This window comes from Trichechus manatus, unplaced genomic scaffold, assembly GCF_000243295.1.
Source record: "Trichechus manatus latirostris isolate Lorelei unplaced genomic scaffold, TriManLat1.0 scaffold00003, whole genome shotgun sequence".
Lineage (NCBI taxonomy): Eukaryota > Metazoa > Chordata > Mammalia > Sirenia > Trichechidae > Trichechus > Trichechus manatus.
In genome coordinates, this window is record NW_004443939.1 from 5,591,413 (window position 1) to 5,616,751 (window position 25,339).

At 39.9% G+C, this 25,339-nt stretch overlaps 1 protein-coding gene across 2 annotated transcripts in view; it reads left to right on the forward strand.

The window, feature by feature from the left end:
- Positions 1-8,920: 8,920 nt before the first annotated feature.
- The window catches only part of HOOK1 (hook microtubule tethering protein 1), a 93,688-nt gene continuing 77,269 nt past the window's right edge, over positions 8,921-25,339 (forward strand). Inside the window, exon 1 of one of the 2 annotated variants that reach the window (XM_023730593.1) lies at positions 8,921-9,237. In XM_023730593.1, the coding sequence (XP_023586361.1) occupies positions 9,175-9,237 (63 nt within the window). In that variant the 5' untranslated portion in view covers positions 8,921-9,174. The remainder of the gene's footprint in view (positions 9,238-25,339) is intronic. The other variant, XM_023730594.1, reaches the window with a different exon arrangement.

Consider the following 25,339-nt stretch of genomic DNA (forward strand, 5'->3'; position numbering starts at 1 on the left):
CAAGTTTTTTAAAAAAATGGTATCTATACCTTGTTATATAAAATTTTGTTCCTCCAACACACAATACAGGGGAAGTCAGCACAACTAGACTAAATCAAAAGCTAAGAAGTTTCCTGAACACAACAAACACTTCGAGGAACAGTGTAGCAGGGGCCGGGGTCTGGGGACCATGGTTTCAGTGGACATCTAGGTCAATTGGCATAACAAAGTTTATTAAGAAAATGTTCTGCGTTCCACTTTTGTGAGTGGCGTCTGGGGTCTTAGAAGCTAGCAAGTAGCCATTAAAAACGCATCAATTTGGTCCCAATCCACTTGCAGCAAAGGCGAATGAAGAACAGCAAAGACACAAGGAAAATATTAGCCCAAGAGACAAAAGGGACCACATAAATGAGAGACTCCATCAGCCTGAGACCAGAAGAACTAGATGGTGCCTGGCTACCACCAATGACCGCCCTGACAGGGAACACAAGAGAGAGTCCTTGACGGAGCAGGAAAAAAGTGGGGTGTAGAACTCAAATTCTAGTAAAAAGACCAGACTTAATTGTCTGACTGAGACTGGAGGAACCTCAGAAGACATGGCCTCCTGACTCTCTGTTAACTGAGAACTAAAACCATCCCAGAAACCAACTCCTCAGGTAAAGAATAGACTGGACTATAAGACATAAAATGATACTCCTGAAGAGTGTGCCTCTTAGTTCAAGCAGATAAATGAGACTAAATGGGCAGCTCCTGTCCGGAGGCAAGATAAGAAGGCAGAAAGGGACAGGAGATGGTTGAATGGACACCGGAAATACGAGCTGTAAAGGAGGACTATGTGGTCACATTATAGGGATAGCAACTAGGGTCACATAACGATGTGTGTATAAATTTTTGTATGAGAAACTAACTTGAGCTGTAAACTTTCACCTAAAGCACAATAAAAAAATTAATTTAAGTAAATAAATAAATAAAATAAAATTTTGTTCCTCATATGAGTTATTTATGACGAGAAAATAATTATGTCCAATTATATTTGATTTAGAGCTTTGGGGTGAAATTAAATATGCTTAAGAAAATAACTATGTCCAATTACATTTGATTTAGAGCTTTGGGGTGAAACTAAATATGCTTAAGAAATATATTTACTTTCATTCAATAGATGGCAAACTAAGCACGTTTTCCCATCGTTTAAAATACGACTGATAATATTACCCTGTGTGGTGATTTCCATCTTTTTATAAATTTTGTTTCCCCAGGCACTCCAGTCTTAAATCTCAATGGAAGCATTCATTTAGTTATTTGATGACTATCCTTTGTTGTTGTTGTTGGGGTGCTGTCAAGCCGATTTTCATTCACGTAGACCCCATATGACAGAGTAGAACTGCTCCATATGGTTTTGTAGCTTATAATCTTTATGGAAGAAGATTGCCAGGTCTTTCTCCTGTGAAGGGAGAAACTGCCAGCCTTTTGTTAGCAGTCGAGTGCTTAACACTGTGGTACCAAACCAAAAATACCAAACCTGTTGCTGTCAATTCTATGCCAACTATAAGACAGAATAGAACTGCCCCATACGGTTTCCGAGGAGTGGCTGGTAGATTTGAGCTGTCAGCCTTTTGGTTAACAGCCAAGCTCCTAACCATTGTGCCACCAGGGCTCGCTTGTGCACAAGGAGCTCCTAATTAGCCTTCACATGACATTATAATTGTGACTAAAATCCGTCTCCACTTTGAAGCCTTCTTAGTCTAAGAATCACAGATACCATCTTTCTTCCTCTATCACAATTATAATTTTGCTGTTCTGACATTTTACTGTTTAGAACTTTAAGATTGTAAGTTGTCCAATCTTGAATTTATGGTTAATTTTATGGTAACCTGCCCATGCTCCTTCTGACATTATGCTTCACTATTCTAAGTGATGGGACTCCCACCATCACCCAAATGACTATGGGGGTTACCGCTGTGTCGAAGATACTGTGATATGATGCCTGGATCCCCAGCATCTGGGGTGCTGCTGGCAGATAGCCCCCAGGCATCAGCCTTTATTGTGAATTGCCTCAGCTGTAATGCTCCCAGGGCAGCCTGTTTCCAATGACTGGTCAACATGGAAGTATAAAGTCCAGGCCCCTTTCATCCCATCTCAAGATAACTAGAAGGACCATTCCAGCTTCAGAGCTCTCTTTCATTAGGCCCACATTACACCTGCTTTCTCCTTCTGTCCTCTTCTGCTTCTTCCCGTTATTTCCCTTCCACAGCTGTTATTCTCAGGAGAACTTCTTAACCTTCCTGCATGCTAATGTCAATCTCAGAGTCTGCTTCCTGGGAAAGTCATCTTGTGACTAGATAATAAACAAAAATCCTTGAAGTTAAGAAATGATTTTTTCCCCCACTTATGGTGCAATTTTAAAATCCCTTGCTCTTTAGATTTACAGTGTCCAGTGGCAGAGATGCCTTCACTCTTAATTTGGCTTGAACTTCTCCATTGAAATCTTAGAATCACCTCTCTTTAGAGAATTCAACATGTGGGCGCTAACATCCTCTTGTAAGCAGTGAACTAAAATGCATTAACAGGCAGCTTCCTTAAGTGATATCTCTGAAACTTGCATCTATACAAGTTGCAAAAGTAAAATTCCCATAGTCACGGTACAGTCTCTAAACGAGCACGAGTTTCATAATGCGTCAGTTCCTGTTCAGTGTTAAGAAGGAATGAATATCCCCTTTTATCCACAGTGGGAATTACTGCGCATCCTTCATCCTCGCTCTCCAATCGCTATCTCAATAGTCACCCCAGCTGAAAGTATCTGTGGGAATGAAGTTTTTCCCTGCTTCCCAGGACCTTCAACTGAAAGTTTAGATGACTTAGTTCCCAAGCACTTCTGTCCAAGATTGTCTTTTTAACAGAAGGCTAAAGCTCACCCATGGGTTGTGTCTGGGTTTGGTTTTGCTTCCCTAAACTCAGTATTTGATGGAGCTCAGGTGAGCTCTAGAAACTTGTGCTCACTGTGATTACAGGCCTGAGAACTAGAAGACATTGTAAAATGTCACTTTTCATCACCATTTCTCTTTCCTAGGACTCTGCCTAGGACTTATAAATCTCCTTCCCCAGGAACAGGACATTAGTACTCTAAAGTATCTCCCAGATTCTGAAAATTGTCACAGTCTAGAAACGTCTGCTACTGCATTCAACCACCTGTGGATCTTGAGGCTGGCCCAATGTAGCTATAGTTCTATTGGATATTGTGGACTGCAGTCCACTCTTAGAGGACTCATGTAGACAGCAAAGTTTACTCCCATGGCTTCCTCCCTCTCCCTGTTGCTGAAATCTAACCTATGTTGCACATCTTCCTCCTCTTCCTTTCCTTATCCCTTCTTGCTTCCTTCATTGCTAAAACATTTGCAAGAATTCTATTTGGGGGACTGTGGAAGGTATAGCCACACCTAAGCAATGCTGTCAGGATCCTCTGGTTGTGCCCAATAAAGCTTGCTCCAGGCATAAACGCTTTGCTGGTGAGGTACATTTGTACTATTTATTGCTGCTATGGTCACTCTGTTAGCATGGCTGCTCTCGCTGTATGTCTGGATGTCTGCCTATGCAGGCTAGAGTCCAGGCCAAGCACACTTCTAGCTGGTGTGTACGCTCAGCATTCAGAGCATCTAGAAATCTGCAGGGAAAGTCTTAGAATTCTCCATTTCTTCATTCTTTCACCTGTGTGTGCAAGGCACAGATTTCCTCTTTATAAGTAGAGCCTACTTCAGTTCTATTTAAGGTGCCTAATAGAGTTCGGCTGCTAACCAAAAGGTCGGCAGCACGAATCCACCAGCTGCTCCTTGGAAATCTTATGGGGCAGTTCTACTCTGTCCTATAGGGTCACTATGAGTTGGAATTGACTTGATGGCAATGGGTTTGGTTTTTTTTTTGTTGTTGTTGTTGTTAATCAGGGATTGGAGCCCTGATGGCGTAGTGGTTAAGGGCTTGGCTACTAACCAAAATATTGGCTGTTCAAATCCACCAGTGGTTCCTTGGAAACTCTATGGGGCAGTTCTGCTCTGTCCTATAGGGTCACTATGAGTCGAAATCGACTCGACAACAATGGTTTGGTTTGGTTTCAATCAGGGATTGGAGCGCTGATGGCATAGTGGTTAAAGCGCTCGGCTGCTACCCAAAAGATTGGTGGTTTGAACCCACCAGCTGCTCCACAGGAGAAAGATGTGGCTGTCTGCTTCCGTAAAGATTTACAGCCTTGGAAATCGTATGGGGGCAGTTCTACTCTGTCCTATAGGGTTGCTATAAGTTGGAATCGACTTGATGGCAGTGGGTTTGGTTTGGTTTTTGGAATCAGAGATTCTCTCCTCTTATCGTTTCTCCATCTTCTTACAGCCCAACTGACAGCCTAAAATCTCATCCTGATTTTTTTTCTCTCTCTCTTTTTGAAAATAAATTTGGGTTTGTTTTAATTAAAAATGTAGTATTTGACCATTTTGGTGAAATTGGAAAATTTTTAAAAATTAAGAATAATCACCATCAGTAACCTCTACTAATATCTTAATACATTGTCTTTCAGTTCCTTTTAGTGTGCACACACACACAGACACACACACACACGCACACACACACACCAAGACATACCTGTGCAGAGTATATAATAGCTAAAATGCATTTAGTGCACACTAAGAGCTAGGATTTGTGTGCATCTTACATGCATTTGATACTCACAACAATCCTATGAGATCAGGTGGGGAGAACTGTTTTTGTTTTTGTCTGCAGGCACTCATCCCCCTTCCCTTCTACTGACAACCATCCCATGATTTCCTCTTGGGTCTGAAGTCATGATGGGCCAACCAGTCTAGGTGCACTATCCTCTTCTGGCAAAGGGGTGGACACATATTCCACGACAGAATGACTCCCAAAGACTGAGCAACCATTTTATCGTACTCATCTAGGTGTTTGTGCCTGGAGAAGGTGCCCCATAGTTTGTGATCTAGATCCAAAGAGCTGCTCTGGGTCCTGCCTTTTCCCATGCCTGGTTCTGCAGCCCTTCTTCTCCACCTGTGAGCTTTCCTGTATTCTTCCAACAACTTTTTTTTTTTTTAATTAAATTATCTAGGTTTGGTTCCTCCCACTTACCACTAAAATATCTAAACAAACAAATAAGCTCGTTGCTGTTAAGTTGATTCCGACTTATGTCGACTGTACTGTTCCACAGGGTTTTCCTGGCTGTAATATTTACAGAAGTAGATCATCAGGCCTTTCTCGGGGTGGCACTGGGTGGGTTTGAACTGCCAACCTTTTTAGGTTAGTAGTTAGTTGAGCATAAACTATTTGCACCACCCAGGGACCTCTAATCAATACAGAAATATACTAGTATTATCTTAGTTTACTGAGACTGAAACTGTGGCTTAATGAAGTTAAGTGACTTGTCCAGGACCCAGGCAATAAGAAGTGGTAGCAGGTCTCTGTAACACTAAAGTTTGTGCTTAATTTTACCCAATTCTCTTCTCAATATCTCTTCATAGAGATAAGTAGATGTGTGTGTGTTTATACATATTCTTCCACAGTTGAGATCCTACTATATGCACAATTTAAAATAATTTTCAGTCTTTAGTTTTTTTGTATAATAAAATTATTGTAGAAAGTTTCACAATTACTGTAAAGTATAAAGAAGGTAAAACTCCCTTAATATCCCAACATCTAGACATTATCAACCACTGTTAACATTTTGGTTTATTTCCTTTAGTCTCTCTCTCTCTCTCAGTATATGCATATATACTATATATAGTATATATACATACACACACAAACAGGAATCAATACATACTTATTTATATACGTACATACACACATATACTATTACATATGTAGAGATCCATACTGTATGCACAGATTTGTATCCTTATTGTTTCTTTTATTGCTCTTTTGTAAGCCTCTTCCTGAGTCATTAAACTTCTTTGAAAGTATTTTAATGGTTACAATACATTTAATCATATGGGCATATCATAACGTATTTAATTACTCCTCTTCTAGACATTTAATGGCTGTGTCTTTTTTCTGCTTTGATAAATAGCAGTGTAATCAATAACTTTGTTGGCATTTGATTATTCTCTTAGAATAGATTCTGGAAGAGAATTACTGGCTTAAAGACTTTGAACATTTTAAAGGGTCTTGATCTGTATTGCCAAATAAATATCCAGAAAGATTATGCCAATTTATAATATCACCACTACTATTTTAAAGTTCAGTTTCATTCACCTCCTCAAACACGGATGTTGTTGTTAGTTGCCATAGAGGTGATTCTGACTCGTGGAGACCCCATGTGTGCAGAACTGCTCCATTCGGTTTTCAAGACTGTGACCTTTCAGAAGCCGATCCCCAGGCCTTTCTTCCGAGGCAACTCTGGGTGGGTTTGAACTACCAACCTTTTGGCTAGTAGTCTAGCACTTAACCGTTGGCACCTCCCAAGGACTCATGAATGCCCATTTTCAAAAATTAATGCCAGTTTAATAGGTAGAAAATGATAGTTCATGTTGTATTTGATATTTCTTCTGTTTATTCTTTTTACCTGATTATAAAGTAATACAAGCTAATTATAGAAAAAATTTAAAAAATACAAAAAAAGCTTACAGAAATAAAAATCACTTGTAACCTATATATTAAAATAACCACAGAAGTTTGATGAATATTGTTTTCAGTCTTCTTGCTGTACATATATTAAAATACATAAATAATATTTGCAGTATTGAGGTCTTATGGCTCATATTTTTAAATTTAATTTTAAATTTAAATTTGTATTTAATGTTATACATTGTGAACACTTTCCTGTTATCAAATATTCTCCTAAGCATTACTTACATTAGTTGCCACATATTCTATCTTGTGAATACCATAGAGTATTTAACCATTATTGTTTATTTGGCATGTACTGTTCAATAATATAAGATTGCAATACACATCATTGTTCAAAACATTTTACCACATTTATTATTTCAATAGAATTATGACCAGTAGTGAAATTATGGAATTATGAAGTTAAATGCTATGGATGTTTTAAATTTTATTGATTGCTTTTTTTTCCTAAAATACTTGTTCCAGTTGTGTACAAAAGTGCACTTTACTCTTCTCAGCTTAATTATTATCTTATTGTTTTATTTCAGTGGTTCATGTTTTATATTTTTCTAAATTTTTCATTTTTGTTTAATATTTGTATTTCTTCCTGTCTGAATTCACCGATCATGTACTTTGCATGTTTTTTCCATTGGATCTAATATCCTGAAGAGAATCAAGCCTCCTTTCCCCGAGGTCTGCTCTCTACTTGTACAGAGCCCAGAAGGATAACTTAATTGAACCCCCCCCCCCGTTACTCTTATTACTTTTAATTAATAGTTCAATCACCTGTGGCTCTTGGCGATAAAAGCTATGTTTTCATATGCTTCTAAGTATATATGATTACAGTAGCTCATATTTGTTAAGAAGTTTACAATTCATAAAACTCTTCAGCATCCATTATCATTATTGCCCCCATAAGGCAGACAAGTCAAGTAGTTCCATTAGCATTATTTTAGGGGAGTGTATGTATAGGAGAGAGCTTAGGTCGACTGCTACTGGGGAATAAAGCCAGCATTCAGATCAGATTTTCAATTCCTAAATCCTGTATTTTTCATTCAGTCAATTACCAATATTCCCAGTGTCCAGAAATATAAAGTGAATCCCTATAAAGTAAAAAAGTTATGGACTATTGTTAAGGGAGCTGGTAGCAAATGAATGTACTGTATTTTTAGAAGAAGCCTGGTTTACATTTAGGGACTTTTAATTGCAGTCAAATATCAGTTTTAAGCGTTCAGTGTCTAAATATAAAAACGCAGCAATATAAATGAGCCAGCTGCATTCTTACGTAGAGCATGAATTAACGAGTTTATGAATGAGTGAATTAATGGACATCAAAAGCAAGAATACTATTCTAGTCCATCTCAATAATCTTAGCCATCTATCAGTACCTTGGAGAGCTTCCAAATTTATGCCAGCAGCCCCCAACACACATCCCCAAAATTCTCAGAAGAGACAGATTTTCAACCCCTAAAGGAAAATGGGAAGCATTGTACATTGATATCTTCCATGATTTTCGAAAACTGAAAGACCATTTCATTTTTTCAATTTGTACCTGAAAATGGGCTTCCCTTTTGCCTCATTTTAAATAAACTTGCCCATGGTCTGTGGTCCCTTGAAAGGCTATTTGATGTAAACAGAATTAAGTTTTTTTTTATCTTAGGAAACACATTTCTTTGCCATGTCTGCAAATTTAAAATACCCCTTTTCCAATGAATGCCCAGGAGAAAATCAGCTCCCGTTTCCTCGTCAGACTTTGTTGTAAGTACACGCGGACAATTTCCAACAAGTGGTTTTTATTCCTGTACACGTGCTATTTCTGACGACATTATGGAAGCAGAGTGCGGATCTCCATAGGTGCAGCCGGGAGGACGATGCAAGGGCGAGGAAGAAGCATGAGGCGGGAAGATGCCTGCACCCCGCCGGGACCGCGGGTTCGCTGGCTGCCACGCAGCCCCTTCTGCCTCTAGGCGCTGCGCAGGTATTTAAGCGAGCTTCAGCCCCTCCAACCGCCCCGCCGCGCACGCGCGCTCCACTCCCCCACGCACAACCTTCCTCCCCCTGCCTCACTGCACCTGCCAGGTCATAAACGTCTTCCCACAAGGTCCCGCTCCATCCCGGAGTATCAGGCTTGTCTCACGTTGATTGGTCGGAGCCCCAAGAGGGCGCGTCCAATCAACAATCCCTCCTGAGCAACCTCCTCCCGCTCTCCCCTCTCCCTGCCCGCCCCGTCCCGCCACTACCTTCTTTGTGACTGGTGCGCGCACAGGTCACTCAGTGCGGCGGGGCGCGGCGAGCTGGAGTGGGCGGGAGGGGCTAAGGAAGGGGAGGGATGGGAGGGGGAGGGGCGGGGCTCAGGTGCTGAACGGCGGGGCCCGGGCGGGGGAAGGGGCGAACGCCGAGAAGGGTGGGGGCGGCGGCAAGGAAGCGATTACGCCGCAACGTCGGCCGCGCGAGGTTTCGCGCGTGAGCGGCGCCGGCGCTGGGCCTTGCTACCAAGCTTTCCTGGCAGGCGAACAGGTCGTCGACGCCGGCTCCTGGCAGAGCGCGGGGAAGTGGAAGGTGTCGGTGTCAGCGGTGTAGTCGACGGCGGCCCTGGCCATGGAAGAGACGCAGCCGCTTCCGCAGCCCGAATTGCGGCTCTGTGACAGCCTTATGATCTGGGTGAGTGTGAGGAGGCGCGGGGGCACGAGGGCCGGGGCGGGCGGCCCGGGGCGCGCCGTTCTCTCCAGGTGAGCCAGAGGAGTCGCCGGGTCCCCCTGCGTGGCGGACCTGCCGCCCTGACATCTGCACTTTTTGTCGCCCTTGACCGCGAGGGTGACAGCTTCGGGTAGCGGGGCAGGGTCTGTTTGTGTTTCTCTGGGGGTGTAGGTATGTAAAGGAAGCTCCGGGGCAGGGGAGGGGGACGGCGGAGGAGACGTGGATCTTAGCCAGAGGATCCGAACTGGATCATGCCCCTAACAGCTGTGGCAGGAGTCAGTCGCTCATTCCTTTCCTTCCAGACCCTTATTTTCTCCGCCTACCTGTGGCACAGTGGTTAAGCGCTCAGCTACTAAGCGAAAGGTCGGCAGTTCGAGCCCACTAGCCGCTCCGCGGGAGAAAAATGTGGCAGTCTGCTTCTGTAAAGAGTACAACCTTGGAAACCCTTTGGGGCAGGTCTACGCCGTTCTATAGGGTTGCTATGAGTTGGAATCGGAATCAACTCGACGGCAGCGGGGTTTTTTTTTTTTTTTTAGTAACCGGCGCTCAAACCCTAGACTTTCTGGGTCATCGACTCTCTAGCCTTCCATCTACTAAAGAGCCCTCCTATAAGGGACTTTTGTGTCCCTTGGGAGTGAAGACCCTTCCCCAAACCGCCACCCCTCCCCCCACCTCCAGCCATCTTGCTCTGCTTGGACTCAGATGGTCAAGAGGGTGGCTGGTTTTTTTAGTTCATGGATAGATGCTCCTCCCGTACCGCCGGATGTCCGATCTTGTAAAAGCCGCTTAGAAGATGTGTTTCCATGTATTTCTTGCGTGGAGAAAAAGATTTATTGGAGTGAGGACTCTTTTCCCTTTTCCTGTCTGGCCCGCCTCCCCTTCTAAACGGACAGCATTTTCTTTAAAGAAAAGGAATTGGCATTTTCGTTTACACTTTAGAATGTCTGTTAATTTGTACTGGGTTTGGACAGGCAGAATCTATCCCCAGATTCTTCAGTATTCCAGTCAGCAAAATGATGTCTCAGCTCTTGGAGTTTCTCAGATAATCAGTAAGAGAGCCGGCATTCAGGTGTGGTTCCTAACCCGTATTGGACAAGGATGGTACTCCGTGGTCCACAGGGTACTATTAGTGCCCATCTCCAGGCAGTTGTTTAGTTGTGTGTAGGGGAGTGGGGAGTGTGTGCAAAATGGAAAGTAAACAGACTGGATCAGGAGGCAGTAATTGGTTGATGAGATTTCCTGGTGATCTCCTAATACGTTGAATTCAGAAGAATGAGAAATTGAGAAAGTTTATAGAAGTGTATGAAGTCTATTGGAAATAATCGTAATTTAAAGCAATGCTTACACTTTGGCAGTAAATAGGTTTTGTTTTAACTGGAGTGTAAGTATCTAGTTTTTCTGAGTTAAAAGCAATTAGCTTTTATCTCCTCTAATTTGAAATTAGAGTTAGAGTTTAGATGCTGTATTTAAGACTGTCATGAAACAAGGCAACATTACTTTTAATGATCTGTTTTGTTAAAACCAGTGACTAATTAAAGGGTGTATCCTAATCTGTTACATTGCTGCTCTAAACTTCATCTGACTGAAGTAATACACTTAGTCTTTATGATGTCATAGGCTTACAGGTGAGCTGATGGAGAAACACATGATTTTCTTGAATTATATTGCAATATTTTAAACTATGTGACTTTATTCTTTAAACTAGTATTTATTGAGTTCTTGTTTTGTGCTAGGCTGCAACAGTGGGTGGAAGCATAATGATTGTGAGAATGGTGCAGGACTGGGCAGTGTTACGTTCTGTTGTACGTAGAGCCGCTATGACTTGGAATCAGCTCAGTGGCACCTAACAACAACAACTTTGTGCTAGGCACTGAAGAAGACAAAGATCTATAAGAATCATAGAGCCTTCTGTTTTAATCGGAATGGAAGGCAGAAAACTGTATAATCACAAAGGAAAATAAAATTCATGAAAAGTTAAATAAAAATTTCATAAAACAAATGATAAGGAATCATAGGTGACTGAGTACCTGGTTGTTTACTCTCTACCCCTCTCTCAGGCTACTGAGCATTGTGAGAAAATTGAATGATCATGGAGACTGTTGCCTCTACAAATGCTGCTACAGCCAAATCCCACTGTTCTCACTTTGCCCACGTCTGTGGTTAAGAGTACCTGGACAGTTCTCCTCACCTTCCTCTTAGCAAACCTCTATTAGTATTCTCTTTGAGACCTCAACTCTTTTCCCCCTTAGGCAAATGACCACCTCCTCCTCCTTATCTCTGGCTCTGAGTCTAGACACCATCCCTTCTACCTCCTTTAGAACTTTGCTCCATCATTTATCCCTTTTCTGTATTTGCAGGTTTTTCCAACGCTCTACATATAAACATTTGGAGTCCCTGGCTGGTGCAGAGGGTTAAGTGCCCCGCTACTAAGCGGTTGGAACCCACTCAAAGGTGCCTTGGAAGACAGGCCGGGCAGTCTGCTTCCGAAAGGTCACAGCCTTGAAAACCTGATTGAGCATCTACTCTGCATACGAGGTTCCCATGAGTTGGAATCAATTCCATGGCAACTAACTACACTACAACCAAAAAACCAAACCCACTACTGTTGAGTCGATTCCACCTTATAGGAACCCTGTAGAATAGAGGAGAACTGCCAAATAGGGTTTCCTAGGCTGTAAATCTTTATGGAAGAGATGGAGTGGCTGGTGGGTTTGAACTGCTGACCTTTCAGCCACCAGGGCTCCCTCTAACTACAACAGCAATATATAAACACGCTCAAATCTTCTCCACCTTAAATGAAAGAACAAAGAGCCAGAAGTCCCTATTAAAATCAAACTTTAATTGCTCTTTTCTTTCACAGTCAAATTTCTTGACAGAGGTTTTTGTTTTTGTTTTTTTTTTGGACTTACCTTTTATACATCCTTAATTGCCATTCACTCCTCAACCCTCTAAGGCTTTCACTCAGTTACCAGTTTCCCAGGTCTAATAAATATAATGTCTTTATCGTACTTGATAGTTTCTTTTTGAAATGATCTGCCTTCATTTCTTGGGCACCTATCTGTTGGCTTTTGTTTACCTCTCTGATAGATTCTTAGTCAACTTTGCTTTTTTTTTGGGGGGGGGGAGTGCTTTGCCAGCTACTGTATTGTCAATGTTGCCTCACTTCCCCAACTTTGGCCAAACTCACCTCATGCCACACTCTCTCATCCCCACTGTACTGCATAGGTTTCTGTTTTTTTCAGGAAGCCAATCTTTTATTTTATTTTTTTAAGATACATCAGGGCTTTTTTTTTTACTTCTGTTTACCTAAAACATTCTCCTTTCAGTTATTCCAGTGACTGGTTCCTTCTCACTATTCAAGTCTTGGGTCAGATGTCATCTTTCAGAGGTACTTTCCATGACTGCCCTTAACTGTAGTAGTATCCCCCACCTCATCCTGTTCTAACATATTAACCTCTTTCTGTTTCATCTGTAACAGTTAACACTTTCTGAAGTCATCGTATTTGCTCCCTGGTCAGAACCCTTGTCTGACTTGTTTTCTGCTCTATGCTCAAGAATAAGAGCTGTGTCTGGCACATAGTAGGTGCTTGATAAATGTTTGAGTGAATGAATGAATACATAAATTAATGAATTGGCCCTCTTTTTTTTTTTTTACAAGTTCTTTCATTCTGTCTAGGATCACCACTTACAACTTTCTAACATATATTTCTAGCTCTAAATGTCCTCTTAAGATACAGAACTGCTTACTTACTGACATATTAATCATTAACACCAATTTCCCATAGGCATCACAGATTCACCATTTTCATGACAAAATTGTCATTCCCCCCTTCCATCCTCCCTTTAAAAAAATTAAATGCCCCTTCCTGTTTTTACTATCTTACTGACAGGCACCACCTTCTCAGAAAAGTGGAATCATCTTTAATACAATTTGAATTTGAATAGTCAAACATTTATAAATTAAATAATGAAAATGGGTCCCTCATCCAGTTCCACTCTCATGAGTCAATCTTTGTAATTCAGTTTCTTGTATATCTTTGTTGTTGTTGTTGTTAGGTGCCATTGAGTTGGTTCCAACTCTTAGCGACCCTATGTACAACAGAATAAAACACTGCCTGATCTTGCGCCATCCTCATAATCATTGTTATGCTTAAGCCCATTGTTGCAGCCCCTGTGTCAGTCCATCTCATTGAGGGTTTTCCTCTTTTTCACTGACCCTCTACTTTACCAAGCTTGATGTCCTTCTCTAGGAACTGATCCCTCCTAATAACATGTCCAAAGTATACGAGACATCTCGCCATCCTTCTAAGAAGCATTCTGGTTGCACTTCTTCCAAGACAGATTTATTCGTTCTTTTTGCAGTCCGTGGTATATTCAGTATTCCTTGCCAACACCATCATTCAAAGGCATCAGTTCTTCTTCAGTCTTCCTTATTCATTGTCCAGCTTTCGCATGCATATAAGGCGATTGAAAACACCATGACTTGGATCAGGGGCGCTTTAGTCTTCAAGGTGACATCTTTGCTTTTTAACACTTTGAAGAGGTCTTTTGCAGCAGATTTGCCGATTGCAGCGTGTCGTTTGATTTCTCGACTGTTGCTTCCGTGGGTGTTGATAGTGGATCCAAGTAAAATGAAATCCTTGACAATGTTCGTCTTTTCTCTGTTTATCATGATGTTGCTTATTGATCCAGTTGTGAGGATTTTTGTTTTCTTCATGTTCAAGTGTAATCCATACTGAAGGCTCTGGTCTTTGACCTTCATCAGTAAGTGCTTCAAGTCCTCTTCACTTTCAGCAAGCAAGGTTGTATCATCTGCATAATGCAGATTGTTAATAAGTCTTCCTCCAATCCTGATGCCCTGTTCTTCTTCAGACAGCCCAGCTTCTCAGATTATTTGCTCAGCATATAGATTGAAAAAGTATGGTGAATGGATACAACCCTGACACACACCTTTCCTGACTATAAACCATGCGGAATCCCATTGGTCTCTTTGAACAACTGCCTCTTGATCTGTGTAGAGGTTCCTCATGAGCACAATTAAGTGTTCTGGTATTCCCATTGTTCGCAGTGTTATCTATAATTTGTTATGATCCACACAGTTGAATGCCTTTGCATAGCCAACAAAACACAGGTAAACATTTTTCTGGAGATGTTGTATTCATACACCAAGAGATGTATATGTGCATTTTGTTTACAAAAATGTTAGTATACAGTGTACATCATTGTGTACTTTGCTTTTTCTCACTTAATGGTGTATCTTGGAGATTCTTTTTAATAGTGGTTTGATTTTCCAGTGAATGAATCTACCGCAGTTTATTTAACCAGTTACCTACTGCTAAACAGAAGGTCATCAGTTCGAATCCATTAGCCGCTCCTTGGAAACACTTGGGGCAGTTCTCCTCTATCCTATAGCGTTGCTATTGAGTCGGTTCCGGGTTTGGTTCTTTTGGTTTTCTACTGGTAGACATTATGTTTTCAGTCTTTTGCAATTACAAACAGTGCTACGGTGAATAATTTTGTACATACACCTTTTCACACATGAGGGAGTATTTTATTAGAGTAAATTCCTAAAAGTAGAATTGGCTGCTCAGATTATATACTTATTTTTATGATTGTTGACAGCATGTACAAATTTATAATCCTACCGTCAAAATGGTCATTCATTTACACAAAAATGTTGTTGTATAATACTTACCATGTGCTAGGAAATATGGTAATGAATAAGACAGACAGGGTCCCTGCCCTCATGGAATTAAGTCTGTCAGAGAAGATGGAAGCTTATCAACTAGCAAGGGAGATAGATAGATGATGCACAACTATTATATAAAAGTAAATGTAAAATTACAATTTGTAATATAATAACTGTTTTGAAGGAAAATTGTTGTTGTTAGGTGCTGTTGAGTCAGTTCCAACTCTCAGTGACCCTATGTACAACAGAACGAAACACTGCCTGGTTCTGCCCATCCTCACAATCACTGTTACGTTTGAGCCCATTGTTGTAGCCACTGTGTCAGTCCATCTCATTGAGGATCTTCCTCTTTTTCACTGACCCTCTACTTTAACAAGCATGATGTCCTTCTCCAGGGATTGGGCCCTCCTGATAACGTACAAAGTACTTGAGACAAAATCTCATTGTCATCCTTGATACTAAGGAACATTCTGGCTGTACTTCTTCTAAGACAGACTTGTTCGTTCTTCTGGTAGTCCATGGTATATTCAGTGTTCTTCACCAACACCATAATTCAAAGGCATCAATTCTTCTTTGGTTTTCCTTATTCAGTGTCCAGCTTTCGCATGCATATGAGGTGATTGAAAATACCATAGCTTTGGTCAGGTGCATTTAGTCCTCAAGATGACATCTTTGCTTTTTAACACTTTAAAGAGGTTTTTTGCAGCAGATTTGCCCAATGCAATCCATCGTTTGATTTCTTGACTGCTGCTTCCATGGGCGTTGATTATGGATCCAAATAAAGTGAAATCCTTGACAATTTCAGTCTTTCTCCCTTTATCATGATGTTGCTTATTGGTCTAGTTGTGAGGATTTTTGTTTTCTTTATGTTAAGGTGTAATCCATGTTGAAGGCTGTAGTCTTTTATCTTCATCAGTAAGTGCTTCAGGTCCTTTTCACTTTCAGCAAGCAAGGTTGTGTCATCTGCGTATCGCAGTTTGTTAATGGTCTTCTTCCAATCCTGATGCTCTGTTCTTCTTCATATAGTCCAGCTTCTTGAATTATTTGCTCAGCATACAGATTGAATAAGCATGGTAAAAGGATACAACCCTAACACACACTTTTCCTGACTATAAACTACACAGTATCACCTTGTTCTGTTCAAACAACTGCCTCTTCGTCTATGTACAGGTTCCGCATGAGCACAGTTAAGTATTCTGGAATTTCACACAGTCAAATGCCTTTGCATAGTCAATAAAACACAGGTAAACATCTTTCTGGTATTTTCTGCCTTCGGTCAAGATCCATCTGATGTCAGCAGTGATATCCCTTGTTCCACATCTTCTTCTGAATCTGGCTTGAATTTCTGGCAGTTCCCTGTCCATGTACTGCTGCAACCATTTTTGGATTACCTTCAGCATAATTTTACTTGCATGTGATATTAATGCTATTGCTCGATAATTTCTACATTCCGTTGGATCACCTTTCTTTCGGATGGACATGATTATGGATCTCTTTCAGTTGGTTGGATAGGTAGCTGTCTTCCATATTTCTTGGCATATACGAGTGAGTGCTTCCAGGGTTGCATCCATTTGTTGAAACATCTCAGTTGGTTTTCCATCAATTTCTCAAGCTTTGTTTTTTGCCAGTGCCTTCAGTGCAGCTTGGACTTCTTACTTCAGTACCATTGGTCCAGGAAAATTACAGGGTGCTAAGAGAAGCTATAAGGAGCCCTGATGACACAGATGGTTATCAGAAAGGTTGGTGATTTGAACTCACCCAGCCGCTCTGTGGGAAGAAAACCTAATGATCTACTTCCATAAAAATTAGAGCCCAGAGAACCGTATGGGGCAGTTCTGCTCTGTCACATTGAGTCACTATGGATAGAAAATGACTTGATGGCTCCTAACAACAACAAGAGAACCTAGACCTGAAAAATGTGTACGAGTTAGCTAGGCAAGGAATAAAGGGTAACAAAATTTACTATGCGTACTAGCAATTCTACTCCTAGGTATATACCCAAGAGATATGAAGACATATATCCGTACAAATTTTAATTGCAACAGCATTTTGATAGCCAAAAGGTGGAAATAACCCAAATGGCCACCAGCTGGTGAATGAAGAAATGAAATGTGCCATATCCAAACCATGGAATATTATCTGCCACAAAAAGGATACCTGATACCCGGTACAACATGAATGTACATTGGAAACATTATGCTGAGTGAAAGAAGCTAGTCGCAAAAGACTACGTATTATATGATTCCAGTCATATGAAATTAGGATGGGGGAAGAGGATGGAAAATAGAGGGATGATAGCTAAAGTGTATGAGTGTTGGTTTTTTTTTTTTTGTAATTTGTCTTGATGAATGAAATATTCTAAAATTTACTGTGGTGATGATTACATATACCTGTGAATATACTAGAAACCATTTAATTGTACACTTTAAATGAGTGAATTATATTAGTATGTGAATTATATCTCAAGTTTTTTTAAAAACAAAGATTAAAGGTGGCAGTGTTCCACATTGAGAGAATAATGTATATGAATACAAGAGGTGGGAAAGGGGTTTAGGGAGTTTGAGGAACTAAGGGCAGGCCTGTCAGAAGTGTAATGAGCAAGGACGAGATACACTGCAAGAGAAGACAGTTGAGGTAGGAAGGAGCTGTATCTTCAAGGACCTTTCAAGCCATTTTAAATACTTTGAACTTAATTGCAGTAGAATTGGGAATCTATCAAAGAGTTTTAAACTTCCTTTTAAAAGAAAGTTGTACACTAATACAAGTATTTTTTAAAGATCACTCTGATTATAATGTGAAGAATGGGTGGAAGAGAGCAAACGTAGAAACCAAGAGAATAGTTAGGAGGCTGATTGGATTTGGTGTCACTGGAGATTGTAAAAGAAGATGGATTAAAGAGATATTTTAGAGATAAGGTCTAAAGGAATTGGTGATTGATTGAAAGTGGGGTGAGAGGAACGTTATCTTGGATGATGCCTAGATTTCTAGCATAAGGTACTGAGATTGGCAATCTTGGAAGAGGAGCAGATTTGAGGAAAAAATCATGAGCATCTACCATATGCATGAACCTTTAGCAGAATGATTGTATTTCCTTTTCTGTGAATTCTGTTCATATTCTTAGTTCAGTTTCTCCTCCATTTACACTTTACGTATAGTAAATTACTCTTATTGATTGTATCTTTTAAACCTCTCTAATACTGGTCCCTGTTTCTCTCTTCTCATTGCTATTGACCTACTTCAGGCTCTCTTAATCACTTGCATGGACTATTGCAGTAGATGCGGTAGCCTTAATGGACTCCCTAACTCTATTCTTAACTCACGTCAGTGCATTTTTCACACTGCTGCTATGGTGATCTTAGTAAAATGACAATCCAATTGTGTTACTCCTGTATGTGCACATATTTGGTGGTTTTCCAAATGTTTTTCCATAATTTTAGCTCCTGCCTCATTTACATCTTCTTTTTTTCCAGGGAAACCCTACCCTCATTACTAAGTATAAGCTTGTAATCTCTCACACTTATTCACTGATTTTTATACCAGGTCAATATCAAACCTTCTATAGTTCCAGGAATATGATCAGATACGGTAACACCTGTATACCATTCCACATGCTGTTTCCAAACATGTGGAATGCCATCTGCCCATTTGACTAATAAACTCCTACACATCCTCTGTCCATGTGATTCCTTGACTGTGGAGTCTTCCCTTACTGCCCTAGGTAAGTGAGTCATCATCTTCCCTATGTTCCACTGTATTTTTTCTGTTTTGTTTCCACGTTAGCTTTCCAATTAGATTTTAAATTGTCTCTTCGTCTTTGTAGCCCTAGCACCTCTCACAGGGTGTAACTTGTACACAATAAAGATTGGCTAATATATGAGTAGAGGAATACATAGAAAAAGCTTAGAGGTTCTTTTTCTTTTTAATGAAATATAACATACAAACAATAAATGCATAACATGTCCTAATCTTAAGTGTACAGCTTGGTGACTTTTTAGTGTTTTGATGCTCATGTACCCTCTACCTAGATCACAGTGGAGCATTTCTAGCATTCCCTTATGCTCCTTCCTATTACGATGTGACAGCTATTCTGACCTCTGTCACCAGCGATTAATTTAGCTTCTTGAAGTTCACATAAATGAAGCCATGTACACCTGTGTGTAGCTTAGGTATTTTACTCAACATTTCTGTGAGATTTATCTGTGTTTTTGAGTATATCATGAGTTTGTTCATTCTTTTTTTTTAACTGCTGTGTAGCGTTCCATTGTATGTTTTTGTTGTTGTTAGGTGCCGTCAACTTGGTGCTGACTCAAAGTGACCTTACGTACAACAGAATGAAACACTGCCTAGTCCTGTGCCATCCTCACGGTTGCTGCTGTGTTTGAGCCCATTGTTGCAGCCACTGTTTCAGTCCATCTCATTGAGGATCTTCCTCTTTTTCACTGACCCTCTACTTTACCAAGCATGGTGTCCTTCTCCAGGGACTGGTCCCTCCTGATAACATGTCCAAAGTACGAGAGATGAAGTCTTGCCATCCTGGCTTCTAAGGAGCATTCTGGCTGTCCTTCTTCCAAGACAGACTTGTTCGTTCTTCTGGCAGTCCATGGTATATTCAGTATTCTTTGCCAACACCATAATTCAAAAGCATCACTTCTTCTTTGGTCTTCCTTACTCATTGTCAAGCTTTCATATGCATATGAGGTGTTTGAAAATACCATGGCTTGGATCAGGTGCACCTTAGTCCTCAAGGTGACATCTTTGCTTTTTAACACTTTAAAGAGGTCTTTTGCAGCAGATTTGCCCAGTGCAATCCATTGTTTGATTTCTTGACTGCTGCTTCCATGGGCGTTGATTATGGATCCAAGTAAAATGAAATCCTTGACAACTTCCATCGTTTCTCCATTTATCATGATGTTGCTTATTGGTCCAGTTGTGAGGATTTTTGTTTTTTTATGTTAAGGTATAATCCATACTGAAGGCTGTAGATTTGATCTTCATCCTAAGTGCTTCAAGTCTTCTTCACTTTCAGCAAGCAAAGTTGTATCATCTGTTTGAAGATCTGATACCCTAGGCATTAGTGAGATGAAATGGACTAGTATTGGCCATTTTAAATTGTACAGTCACATGGTCTGCTATGCCCTGAATAACAACTTGAAGAGAAACAGTGTCACATTCATTGTCAAAAAGAACACTTCAAGGTCTGTCCTGAAGTATAAAGTTTTCAGTGATAGAATAATATCCATACGCCTACAAGGAAGACCAGTTAATGTGACTATTATTCAGATTTATGCACCAATCACTAATGACGAAGATAAAGAAATTGAATATTTTTACCAACTTCTGCAGTCTGAGATTGATCAAAATGTAGTCAAGATGCATTAATAGTTACTGGTAAGTGGAATACAAAAGTTGCAAACAGAAAAAAAGAAGAAGGATCAATAGTTGGAAAATATGGCCTTGGTGATGAAACGACACTGGAGATCATATGATAGAATTTTGCAAGACCAATGACTTATTCATTGGAAATACCTGTTTTTCAACAACGCAGATGACAACTATACATGTGGACCTCGCCAAATGGAGAACACAGGAATCAAAGTGACTACATCTGTGGAGACAATAGAGAAACTCAATATCATCAGTCAAAACAAGACCAGGGGCCAACTGTGGAACAGACCATCAATTGCTCATATGCAAGTTCAAGTTGAAGTTGAAAAAAATTAAAACAAGTCAACAAGAGCCATAGTACGACCTTCAGTGTATCCCTTCATCTCCATTATGTGAAAATACCACAGTTTATCCATTTTTTTGTTGATGGACATTTGGCTATTATATTCGTTTATTTTATTGGGCTATGTTATGATTGAAGCTTCTGTGAGCATTCTTGTACATGTCTTTTGGGGTCATATGCATCTGCTTATCTTGGTGGTATCAACCTAAGTATGATAGTATTAAGTCATAGGATTGTCTTATGTTTAGCTTTAGTAAATACTTCCAGTTTTCTAAAATGGATATGATTTCTTCTTTGATGTATTGATTGTTTAATATTGTGTTGTTTAATTTCCACATATTTGTGTGATTTCCAATTTTACTTTAGTTATTGATTTCTAGTTTTATTCCACTATGGTCATAGAAGATACTTTGTATGATTTCAACCTCTTTAAATTTATTGAGACTTATTTTGTAATCTAGCATATGGTCTATCCTAGAGAATGATCCCTGTGCACTAGAGATAATTTTGTACTGTGGTGTTGTAGAATGGAGTATTTTGTATATGTCTGTTAGATCTAGTTGGTTTATAGTGTTTTTTGGTTCCTTTGTGCCCTTGTTGATCTTCTGTCTAGATATGCTGTCCATTATTGAAAGTGGTGTATCGAAGTCTTCAACTATTATTTTAGAACTGTCTGTTTTTCCTTTGAATTCTGTCAGAGTTTGCTTCATATATTTTGGGGGCCGAATATATATATATACATATATTTTTTTTAAGTGCCGTCGAGTCAGTTCCGACTCATAGCAACCCTATGTACAACAGCATGACATAGGGTCACTGAGTCGGAACCAACTTGATGGTGCCTAACAACAGCATATATATATATGTGTATATATATATATGTGTATATATATACACACACATACGCACACATGGGTATATAATTATTATATTTTCCAGGTGAATTGGCCCTTTTAGCATTATATAATGCCCTTCTTTGCCTCTTGTAGCAGATTTTGATTTACCGTCTATTTTGTCTGATGTTAATATAGCCACTGCTATTTGCATAGATTTTTTTTTTTTCCCATCCTTTCACTTTCAACTGGAAACCCTGGTGGTGTAGTGGTTAAGAGCTATGACTGCTAACCAAAAGGTTGGCAGTTCGAATCCACCAGGCACTCCTTGGAAACCCTATGGGGCAGTTCTACTCTGTCCTGTAGGGTTGCTATGAGTCGGAATCAACTCGATGACAATGAGTTTGGCTTTTTTTTGGTTTTCACTTTCAACTACTTTGTGTATTTGAGTGTAAGATATGTCTCTTGTAGACAGCATGTAGAGTGAAAAGTTTGTTTATTTTTATCCATTCTGTCAATCTCTGCCATTTGGTGAGTTTAATCCATTTTTATTTAAAGTAATTACCCATAAGGAAGCACTTCTGCCATTTTGCTATTTGTTTTTTGTGTATCTTACACTTTTTGTCCCTCATTTCCTCCAATATTGCCTTCTTTTGTGTTTAGTTGATTCTTTATAGTGAACCCATTAGTCCCTTCTCCTTTACTTTTGTGCATATTTTTTAGATATTTTCTTTGTAGAATTACATTTAACATCCTAAATTTATGACAGCGTAGTTTAAATTGATACCAACTCAACTTCAATAACATACAACTCTATACCTGTAGCACTCCTTGCCCCTTTTTATTGTTCTTATATTATGTCTTTATACATTATGTGCCAAATAACATACATTTATAATTATTTTTTATGCATTTGCCATTTTAAATCATGTAGGACATAACAATTAGAGTTACAAACCAAAAACACCATGGTACTGCCCTTATATTTGTCCATGTAATTACCTTTACTGGAGACCTTTCTTTCTTCATATGACTGAGTTACTGTCTAGTGTGGTTTCATTTCAATCTGAAGAGCTCCTTTTAGCATTACTGATCAGGCAGATCTAGTCATAACAACTTACTAGCTTTTATTTATCTGGGATTATCTTACTTTCGCCCTCATTTTTTTTTTTCCTATTTAAAAACAATTTTATTTATTATGTTGTTGTTGAGAATATACACAGTAAAACATAACACCAATTCAACAGTTTCTGCATGTACCATTTAGTGACATTGATTACATTCTTTGAGTAGTGCAACCATTACCATCCTTTTCCAAGTCGTTCCTCACCCATTAACATAAATTCAGTGCCCTCTAAGGTTCCTTTCTAATCTTTCAAGTTGCTATTGTCAGTTTGATCCCGTATAGATAGCTCTTAAAAGAGCATAATGCTCAAGGCAGGCATTTTTTACTAGTTAAGCTAAACTAACCTACCATTTTTGAGGGACAGTTTTGTTGGATATAGAATTCTTGGTTGACAGTTCTTTTCCTTCAGTACTTTAAGTATGTCATCCCACTGCCTTCTGGCCACCGTGGTTCCTGAGGAGCAGTTGGTGCTTAATCTTATTGAAGATCCCTTATATGTGACCGTTTCACGTTTCTTTGTATGCCTTGTGATTTTTATTGAATCTGGAACTTTTGAATTATAATTTTAGCTCTGAAGCTCAGATTCTTCCCCTTCCCCAGAGGTTGAATTTTTTTTTTTAATTGTTGAAGGCTATAGTAGTCTGTGTGCTCAGTGATTTCCCCCCACCCCAGCTGTTTTTCCAGAGACTTCCCTTCTGTTCATGCGTGTTCACAAAGGATTCTATACACCAGTCCATGCCCAGCTAGTGTTTTGAAAGAGATTTCCTTGTACTCCAGGGAGAAAAGAAAAGCAGAAACACCTAGTATTTGCAAATTGATTCTGTGCCTGGGTCCTCTTTCATCACTTATGCCGGCTTGCTATGCTTAGGGATCAGCCTGAGGTGAAAGAATAGGGTCTTCTTAGATATATTCTATGCATGCATTTTTGCCCTGAACATGCATGTGGCTTTCTCATTTCTGGCTATCCATGGTGCTTTTGAAAGCCCTAATTTCTTTGAAAGAAACTCTCACTTCAACTCCTCCTCCAGCCATTAGGTGTCAATTTTATGCCTCAATGGCACTGTTTAGCTCCAGGTAGCTATGAGTGATCACACCCTTCTAGCATTGTCCACCACCCCCCCGGAAGCCCATATGAGCTCAAGGCAGGCCAAACCAAGAGGAGCATCTCACTTCAGTACTTTAGGAAGCTCCCCAGAACAGATCAGATGCACATACACGTACACACACACACACACACACACACACACACACACACAAACACACACACACACACATACACACACCTGCTGTTAAATTCTCCAGGGCAAGAGATTAGGTCCCCTCATGGAGAACACAGTCTACCACTGCCTTAAGATGGCCAAGCCACTATGCTGGGAGGGGGAGGGATGCAGGCAGTAGAAAACTAAAGCTTTCCCACTGTTTAAAAGTCACCTTTTTCTTAATTCACTTAGTTGCTGCAACCCTCCTGCTGTTTTCAGAGTTGTTAAAAAGTAGTCTATCAGTTTCTGGTGGTTTTCCTTGGTGATCCAGTTCAGGGATGAGAGATCTTCCAGGAAGTCCTGGTCAGTCTTTTTAATTTAAGCTTTTCTGGTGGTTGAGTAGTGGTATCTCATTGCAGTTCTTATTTTGCATTTTACTAATGAGTAATGATGTTGAAAGGTGCCTTGGTGGCGCAGTGGTTAAAGCTCTTAGCTGCTAACTGACAGGGCAGCAGTTCAAACCTACCAGCCACTCCACGGAAGAAAGATGTGACAATCTGCTTCCCTAAAGATTACAGCCTTGGAAACCATATGGGGCAGTTCTCCTCTGTCTTGTAGTGTGTGTAGGGTCACTGTGAGTCAGAATCGACTCGACAGCAACAGATTTGGTTTTGAAATGATGTTGAACAAATCATAGAGATGAGAAAACATTTGAGAGTAACTGTTCTTTCAGTAGTAGGAGAAGAATGGAATCACCATTAACAGAATAGAGAAGTCAGCAAGAAATATTGGTTAGGTGAAGTGATGCCTCTTTGGGAGAAGGAAAATAAGTTCAGTTTTTAAAAAGTTATATTTTAATATTTAAAACTCATATTCTTAAAATGGAGCCCTGGTGGTGCCAGTGGTTAAGCGTTCGACTGCTATCCAAAAGGTCAGCAGTTCAGTCCACCAGCTGCTCCTTGGAAACCCTATGGGGCATTTCTACTCTGTCCTGTAGGATTGCTATGAGTCGGAATCGACTTGACAGCAATGGGATTAGTTTTTGGTTTATTCTTCAAAATAATTAGTTCTTAGAAATGGTGTGCTGCTGCTTAGGGGAGACTGCAGGGCTGACGGATGAATTTGGACACATTTATGTAGTAGAGGATGAGGATGAGGCTTGAAGAAGTATTTGTGTGCAGATAAATTCTGCCACTTGTCTCTGTGACATTTGGAAATTTATTTAATGTCTTTGGAGTTTATTTCCCCCAATACAGTTAGAGAGTTGGACCAGATTATTTTTAATGATTCCTTTGGCTCTAGGTAGGTAAAGAAAAGACTAATAACCAAATATATGCCCAAATTAATGAAAATATTAAAGGCTGAATCTTTTTTTTTAATTTTTTTATTTTATTGTACAGGTGAAGGCTTACAGAACAAATAGTTTCTCATGAAACAGTAGTACACATGTTGTTTTATGACATTGGTTAACAACCCCACAACATATTAACC